The following is an 8,970-nucleotide window of genomic DNA, read 5'->3' on the forward strand; positions in this document are numbered from 1 at the left end:
GATGTAGTGACCTTCTTTCTCTCTTCATCAGTCTTGCCTTGAGATCCACTTTGTCTACAAATAGAATAGCTCCCCCTTGCTTTTTTCTGGGTTCCTGTCACTTGGAGTATTATTTCCATTCTTCAACTTTCAGTCTATGAATTTCTTTTTGAACAAAGTGTGTTTCTTGTGTGCAGCATATTGTTGAGTGAGTTGAGACCATTAACATTGATGGTTATAACTCACATGTGCTGACTTATACTTGTCATGTTATTTTCCTGTTGTTTGTTCCCTTTCTTCTTCTCTCTTTAATTACTTCCTTTGCTTGGTGGATTAATTCGTTTCAGGTTCATGGAGTTATAGTGTTCATTATCTCTTTTAGAATGTCCTCCAGAACATTTTGGAGTCCTGGTTTGGTGGTCATGAATTTCTTCAGGTATTCTTTGTCATGCCCTATCAATTTTGAAAGATAAATTTGTGGGGTACGTCAATCTGAGTTGGAGGTTGCCCTATCAATTTTGAAAGATAAATTTGTGGGGTACATCAATCTGAGTTGGAGGTGGTTTTCTTTTAGTGCTTGAAATATTTCACTCCAAGCTCTCTTTGACTTAAGGGTTTGTGTTGTAAAGTCTGTTATGATTCTGATGGGCTTTCCTTTGTAAGTGATTTGTTTCTTCTCTCTAACTTTTAATATTCTATTCTTGTGTTCCATTTCTGGAATCTTGATTATTATATGCTTTGATGAAGATTTTCTTTTGATCATGGCTAATTGGAGCTCTATATGCCTCACTTAGCAATATGTCAGGAGCTGGGGATATAGGTCAGTGGCACAGCACCTTCCTGGCACAGCACCTGTCTGGCAAGGTCCTGAATTCAATTCCCAGTACCAAAACAAAACAAAACAAAACAAAACAAAACAAAAAGCAGTGGGCCAAATTGTATTTCCTTGCTTGGGAAGTTTTCTGCTGTTACTTCCGTGAGCAGGTTTTTTATGTTGTTTGCACTGGCTCCAGCTCTTTTGTCGACTCCAATCAATCTTATGTTACTCTTCTCTGCATCATCTATCAGCTCTTGGATTGATATTTCATGGTCCTTTCCTATTTTTAAGGAATCTTTCTTTTCACGATCGCTAACCACAATTCTGTCTTCTAGGTCTGATATCCTGTCTTCACAGTGGCTCATTCTACTGCATATACTTTCAGTGGGACTTTTCACCTCCCAGATATCTGTCTGAATCTGTTTCATGGATTCCGTTTCCTTGCTATGTTGGATGTTCACGATTTCTGTCATTTTCCTAAGTGCTTCTATGTTTTTATCTTTATCTACCCTGGAGTCACTGACCACATCTTTCATTACGGCTGTCATCTCTGCAATGATCTGAGAAATTATTTCTGATTAGATTGTTTTCTAGAGCCTTATTCCTGTGCTTTCTTACTTCTGCTGTTACTACTTCAGAGAGCCCAGCTGGGTGTCTCCAGTTGTTCCACCTCACTGGCCCTTGAGTTTCCCTTTGGTGAGCTGGAAGTCTGGGGTTGCGTCTTGCTTAAGTGTCTTCTCAGTTTCTATGTACATTTTAGTTTAATCCCAGGTTGGTGCTTGTGAATTACGTATGGCCGGTAGCTTGACGGTACTGGGAACCCTCAGGAGATGACTGCATCTCAGAGGCGTCTTCAGGTGTTGCTGGCTCTGGGTTTTCAGTCTGCTGCGAGGTCCTGCCTCTTCAGTTTACTGGGGATGAGAAGTTGCTGCCTGCTTGGTCCGGCCCTGGCTCTTTGGCACTGGCCTATAGTACTGTTGTAACCCTCAGGCAATCTCACTCTTGGTATATAAGGAAGAACAACTGATTAGAACAATTATGTCTATTATGTCAATTATGTCCTGGGTAAAGTAGTACAATCCGCAATAACAAGAGCATCAAACACAGCCTAGAAAATGACAACCTGTGGTAACTATTAATTTGCCACCTTAAACTTTATGATCTAGATTTGTGATTGCATAACAAAATGTAAAACAAACCAGAAAATTGTATGCAGTAAATAAGCCTTCAGTGTGGTGATTTTACATTCGACAGAGAAAATTTAAAAGGGGTAAGAAGGGGAAATAGAGAAATAGAAGAAGAGGAAGAGATTAAAAGCAAGGTTGGAAAACAAAGGAAGATTACACAAACTTTCAGAAACTGATGAAGAAGACAGTAGGGAAAGAGAAAAATAAGAAATAAAAACAAGAACAGAGCAACAGCAAAACTAGAAACAATGGTCACACTCATACAAAAGCAAGAACCAGCAATAGAGAAAAAAAGAAAATGAAACAGAAAGAAGAGAAATGGCCCACTTCAAGGCATGTCTCTGCCGTTACTTATAGGCAAAGTGGGCAGACAGAGCCCAGATCAGTGATGAAGCCCAGCAAAGCAGCTGTGGATCTGTGCTGGGGGTGTGGATGATCCCGCCGAGCCTGCGCCTTCAGTTCCGCTGTGAGGCTGGAACCTGATTTGTTCGGCCTGCAATGCTCCACGTCCCTCCCGCCAGCTTCAGCTCGGCTCCTTTCCACCTGAAGCTGGGAGCCACTAGTTGGAGCCTGTAGCGGCTCTCTGTTCCGAGCTCAGCTGGCCCCTGTCCGAGGCGGCTCCTGGCCAATCCCCCTCTCCTGAGGGACGTCTGAACCTGAACGGCTCACCAGCCACTGCAGGCTGCTGTGTCCACTGCCCTGTTCCGCTGGCGCACTTCTCTGCGGAGGCGTCTGCGGTCACCAGTGGCCCCCGCGAGTCTGCAGGTTTGGCCTCCCCTTCCGGCACAGGGAGTCAGGCCTTGCCGGCACTGCTGACGCCTCTGTCTTCCTCTCTCTGCTGCCCCCTGGGGGCTTCAGTTCTCACTGCAGTCCTTGCGGGGTCCCGGCGACCCACTCCCCTCCCCCTCCTCTTCCTCACATTGCTGCATCCCCTTCCAGACACCACATCTCGTGGAGGCTGCTTCCCTGCTGTTCACCATGCCACCATCTTCCCAGAAGTCCTCCCCCACTTCCTCTCGCATTCCAAAATTCAAGTATTTTTAAAGGGTAGGAATGTAGCTCTGTGTGAAAGGACTAAGTTCAGTCTTCAGTCTTCAGAGTCCAGTCTTCAGCACCTTAAAAAGTTAAAAAGAATTTAAAGGAAGAGAAGAATAACTGAAGAGCAGCAGTTGCTGGCTTCATCTCTTTCCCCTATACATTGCTGCCATTTGTAGACCAAATATATCGTGGGTGTGTTAGCCGCTGGGATTGGTATTAAGACCACATTTCTGGAGTTGTGGCCTTTGTAGCCTCTTGGGTCACTGAAGCTGACACTAGTGGTCTCACTTGTACAGACAGAGGAGGGTGTGCTGGCTCCACCAGGCCCCAGGACATGGAAGTGGCCTAAGCATGTGGCATGTGTGTTTATGTGGGGTGGTGCCAGTCTGTGACTGGGATGTGCCTAGCGTGCGTGGCATGTGTGTGAGATCTTGTGCCTCTTAGTTTCATCTGTCCCACAGTAGGACTACCATTGAAAGCCCACATGGCTCGTAATTATGGTGCTCGTTCCCTAATACTAATGTAGATGTGTCAGATGGAACGATAGCATTTGAAATTCTAGGATGCTTAGCTCTTCTCTCAGGGTGGTGATGGTGGAGTATCTGGCATCCCATTTAAAGACTGGCAGTTAGGGTAGAAGTTCAACTTAATTGCCCTGAGATCTGCCCTGAGGATGCGGGGAAACATACTTCTGGGTGTATCTGACCAGGTCTTGCAGGTGTGGCCTTGGGGTCCATGGCTGGTCCCTGGCCTCTTCCTCTCTGACTCTTCCCCTGCTCTGCTTCCGGGCCACACCCTTCTGCCATGATGTTTCTGCCTTGGAGCAGCCAACCATGGACTGAACGCCCTGGAACCGTGAGCTATGTTAACCCTCTCTTCCTCAGAGCTGTGGGTGTTGGGTTTGTGCCCAGCAATGGGTGACCAATACAATGAACTCGATCAGTAGAATTCCTAAAATGACAGCTCTGCTCTAAGTCAGTAATTTGGATCATAAAAAGAACAGAAGGAAAGCCAGGATGCCACCATGTGACAGCCATGCCGGGCTGTTTCCATCAGTAGCCAGGTTTCAGAGTCCAGCGCTGGGCACAAGGAAGGCCAGGCTTTGGCCCATACCTATGTGGTCATCTCAAATCTCTCTGAATCTAAGCTCGCTGCACACCAGTATTTAACTGTCAGTGTGACTCAGCAAACAGAGGAAGAAGGTGGCCTGCCCTGGTATGCTGAGGTCCCTGTCCCTCCCTGCTGTCCCTCCCTGCATTCAGAGCCAAGCAAACTCAACAAGTGGCTCCAGTTGTCCCTTAGGACACAAGGTGCGCACTGCTGGCAAAGGCCGTGGGTGCCACCTCTGTGACAATATTGCCAGGCCAGGCCCACGTCCCCTCACCAACGTAGGGAGAAGGAAAGTGGCCTTGTGTTGAAACACCCTTCCCAGCTCCCCTGCTGGACCGCCTAATCCAAACATATCTCCAGGTCTAGGAGAAGCGACACTGCCCACCCTCCTGTGCGTGGGGAGTGCACACCCTGGGGACCACAGGGCCCGAGGGCCTGGCTGTCACCCCATGTGGGATGTAGGGGCCTTTACAGGGCCAGGCTTTGGTCCTGGCTGGGGTTATTTCACTTTATACGGCCTGAGCAGTGTGGCGTGGGGTCCACATGACAGAGAAAAGTCAGGTTGGCTCTCTCCTCCTTTGTGTCTGCCTTCCAGATTAATCCTTTGAGATTTAAAAAATATTTATGTATTGATTTATTTTTACTGACGATGGAACACAGAGTCTTTGCCCTGAGCTACACCCCCAGCCCTTTTCATTTTTTATTTTGAGATGGGGTCACGCCAAGTCTCTAAGTTGTCCAGGCTGGGCTCAAACTTTTGATCCTCCTGCCTCAGCCTCCCAGGTGTTGGGATTAACTGCATCCGCCCCCACACACCCAGTTTAAAATCCTTCAAGTTTTGAGGTAGGATGTGCATGGTTCCAAAGCTGTCTCTTTTCAATTTTTTATTTTCTCATTTTTCTGGCCTTTTGCAGACAAGCGTAGTTAAGGGTAGACAAGAAACCTGTAATTATTCCGTAGTTGACTGTAGCCTTCGACCCGACAACTTCCCCTTCAAAACACAGCCGCCTCCTGTCCTGGTTTCCCCGCCTCTTTAACTGCTACATGGAGTCCTCGTCTGCCCTCTTGTGGCGCCTCCTGTTATTACACCTGAAACCAGGCTTGTGACGTTGGAAGTACCGTTGTACCTCTTTAGCGTCCTTATTTGAGTGAGAGTACACATCGGTTGGATTTCAAAGATGCCCAAGAGAGGCAAGAAGGCCCACAGAGCCCACTGCGTGTTCCTGGGCAAGGTGGAACCCGGCGTGTAGGCGCAAGGCCAGCTCCCTCCCCTGTGGGCAAGGCCCGGGTCTTACCCCCAAGCACAGCACGATTCAGAATACAGAAAGAGGGGGAAGGCCACTCCCTCCCCTGACAGCAGCCCCTTGAGACAGAGGCTCCAAGGTCCTCAGGACCTGTGTCACCGAGGATAGGCTGGCCTTCCACGCAGACTGCGGTCACACGTGGAATCCTAAGCCTTTCCCTGGGCCCCGAGCCCCAGCCGCTGTGGGAAACCCTCCCTTCTCCGGATTCTCTGGGGAGCCAGGCACACACAGGGCCCTGTTAAGAAGAAGCATTCTTTACAGCGTGGGCAGAGACTCTCCTACACTCATGTCAAGCAAAGAAGAATTCCACAGTTTACTTTCAGAAACTGTTTAGGATTTCACCAAGGCAGAACTGCTAGAGAACATGTGGGAGCCACTCATGAAGAGCAGAACTTCCCACATTTCCCACATTTCACATGTGGGAAATGTTGTCCTTGTCCACACCCTGGGGCCCCTGGGGGCGAGCCAGCAGCAAGAATGACAGGGTAGGGGCCAGGAGCAGTGACACATGCCTGTCATCCCAGCACTGCGGGAGGCTGAGGCAGGCAGGTCGCAAGTTTGAGTCCAGCCTGGGCAACTTAGCAAGATTCTTTCCAGAATAAAAACTATAAAAAGGGCTGGGGATGAGCCTCGGGGAAATGGCCCTGGGCTCAATCTTCAGTAGCACAAAGCGATAAAAATGGGTGGGGCTCTCACTGGGCTCCACGTCACAGTCCCCCTCGGCCGCAGTGCAGTGACCGAAGGGCCCGGTTGGGCAGGCCCAGGCCTGTGCTTGGCAGAGGCTCGTGAATGGGATGCACAGGGCGGGTGTCCGGCCCCGTGAGCCCCAGGGTGGCGCTGGCTTCTGAGTGTCGCCACACATTAACCTGAGGCCCTAGAGCAGCATGCAGGTGGATGGTGACCTGTCCAGGGCCAATCCACCCGGGCTCAGAGCCAGGACTTGCAGCAGAGCTCAAGCCCCACCTGTGCTCCTGCTTGTGGGGTTCTGGCTATGGAGCCAGCGAACCCCTCCAGGCCTTGCCTACTGTCACAGGGCCATGCACACTCAGGACACTTTGGAGACATTTTTGATCCAAGACACAGCAAGAGTTCCCCCAGCAGAACAGACGCTGGGCATCAGATGCTCCATCACGGCTGTAACGCCACCTCTTCTCTGCCTTTCCCTGCACCCCCAGAGCCCCCCATGTGACATCTGTTACGATCGTGACCGTCGGGACCAGTGGGGGCCCCTGCTCCTGTCGCTGGCAGCAGTGCGCGGCTGGAAAAGCAGACAGCGCGTTCTCAGGGACATGCGAGGTTGGTGTCTGCACCCTGCTGCTGGGGAGCATTGGGGTGCCCACCTGGGACCTGGGCAGGGACCCTGACCTCCTCTCGCTAAGTCCCCTGGCATTGCGCAGGCCTTGAAGGCATAACTGAAATGTCTCACTGCAGCCAGGTGACAGAGAGATGGCTGTCTGAGAGAATGCTGTCCCTCAGCCTCGAGGTCAGTCACAGACGATCACAGAAAACAGTGAATTTCTGTTGTGGCAGCTGAGGGGCTGCATGGTCTCTTGATGCCAGCCATCCTGACATTCCCGAGCCACATGCCTGGGGTACCAGCTGGACGCTCTTTCACTTGATAGGATGCTGGAAAAGATACAGGTGTGATGAAAGGTTAAATTAAAAATTGAAAAAACTGATGGTAGTAAACCGTCCATTGCCATTAATCTCCCTCCAAGTCCTCCCCGTCACTTTGAACACACTCACGCCATCACCCCGGCCACTTTCTGCAGCAGCTCTGGAGTCCTCTTTGCTGAGGGTCTTTATGAGGTGATAAAAAATACAGTACGCAGTACTGCTGCTGAGCGCCATCCAACAGGATTGTGAAACATGACGCTGTGTGCTCATCCACCGCTTCACGGGATCCGGCCCTCTGTGGTTTCTGGCTCTTCCCCACAGTCAGAATGACCATAAAAGGTAAATGCTTTGAAATCAATTTAGGACATAGAGGCAGCCGGGACAGCACAACCAAAGACACTCAGGAAGGAGGACTCCAGGGCTGCTGCAGGAAGTGGCCAGGCGGATGGGATGAGGTGCTCGAGGCCAGGGAGCGGTTCTGAGGGGGATTCAGGGCAGTGTCCTTTACTATAGTATGCATCTTTTTAGCTTCAGCGTTCACCGTATTTTCCAGGAGGCCATCTCTGCAGCAGCCCCCTGCACCTGGTGGACAGAGGCTTCCTGCTGTGACGCGAGAGAACTGTGCTCTGCGGAGGACACAGCCAAGGCCCCGCTTCCTGGGACTGCCACCGCAGGGGCCCCCAGCAGCGTGGCCGGATCCCCACGGGCCAGCACCCAGCCAGCTCTGCCTGGGGGGCCGTCTTCCCGTCTCCCCGCTGTTCCCAGGAGGTAGGGGAGGGGTGTGGAGCTGCACGCCTCCTCACCCCAGCTCTGCCCCGTCCGCTGGGACTTCGTGTGTTCCTTGCTCGCCGTCATTAGAGCTGTCGTGCAGGCCAGTGCTTTCTGAGTGACCGCCACCCGGGCGGTGCCATCAGCATCCCCAGTCGCGTGGGTCCCTCTGTTTTCAGACTGGCCAGCACCAGGAAGCCCTGTCTGACTGTGTCTCCACAGGGACGGGCACCACGTATGCACAGGAGGGCCAGGGAGATGAGGCTGGGCCACGAGGGTACTCAGGCTTAGCTGGGCGTGGTGGTGCACACCTGTGATTGCCACCCTTAGGAGGCTCAAGTAAGAGGGTCGCAAGTTCAAGCCCAGCCCAGGCAACTTCATGACTTAGTGAGCACCTGTCTCCAAATAAGAAATAAAGTAGGGCTGGAAGTGTAGCTAAGTGTGAAGGCCCTGGGTTCAACCCCTGGTACTGCAGAAAAGACAAAGCACACAGTGACTTCCTGTGCTTCCCTGAAAGTATTTGCTGTCTGGCCTGCGGGGCCTCACTCGTGCCAGTGTCTTGTGGCTTTCCTCATTGCTGAGACAGAGAACCTGCTGCCCACAGCTTAAAGGAGAGGTTTATTCTGGCTCGCGGTTTCAGCCCATGGTCCACTAGCACCAAAGCAGAAATGGCCTGGCGTAAGGAAGCCGCTCACACCATGGAGGTTGGGAAGCAGAGTGGCAGGAGCTGGGAGGGGGAGGACCCATCCAGGCCCCGCCTCCCCTGCCTAGGCCCCGCCCGGTCCCCGCCTCCTCTGCCTAGGCCCCGCCCAGGCCCCGCCTCCCCTGCCTAGGCCCCGCCCGGTCCCCGCCTCCTCCGCCCAGGCCCCGCCTCCCCTGCCTAGGCCCCGCCCGGTCCCCGCCTCCTCTGCCTAGGCCCCGCCCAGGCCCCGCCTCCCCGCCCAGGCCCCGCCTCCTACCCGCCCCGGCTCCCAGCCGCACGCAGTCTTCTCCCCGAGCCTCTCTGAGCGCAGGCGGCCGTGAGCGCTGCGGGTCAAACCCGGACGGCGGTGCTGCCGCTGCGGACTGGCCGGAAGCCGTGCTTCCCGGCAGCAGCTCTGGACGAGCAGGGCCGAGCGGGAGGCGCAGGCTCCGCGCTGGCCCCGCCGCC

The 8,970-nt window shown here is 52.5% G+C and overlaps 1 protein-coding gene across 1 annotated transcript in view; it reads left to right on the forward strand.

Moving 5' to 3' along the window:
- Nucleotides 1–8,180, forward strand: part of LOC106149896 (polycystic kidney disease protein 1-like 1) — an 18,096-nt gene extending 9,916 nt beyond the window's left edge. The window contains exons 3-4 of the mRNA XM_013520638.1: nucleotides 6,611–6,731; nucleotides 7,606–8,180. Coding sequence (XP_013376092.1) covers nucleotides 6,611–6,731; nucleotides 7,606–7,824 — 340 coding nt within the window. The 3' untranslated portion in view covers nucleotides 7,825–8,180. The remainder of the gene's footprint in view (nucleotides 1–6,610; nucleotides 6,732–7,605) is intronic.
- The last annotated feature ends 790 nt before the right edge of the window (nucleotides 8,181–8,970 follow it).

This window comes from Chinchilla lanigera, unplaced genomic scaffold, assembly GCF_000276665.1.
Source record: "Chinchilla lanigera isolate Chin_1 unplaced genomic scaffold, ChiLan1.0 scaffold00055, whole genome shotgun sequence".
Lineage (NCBI taxonomy): Eukaryota > Metazoa > Chordata > Mammalia > Rodentia > Chinchillidae > Chinchilla > Chinchilla lanigera.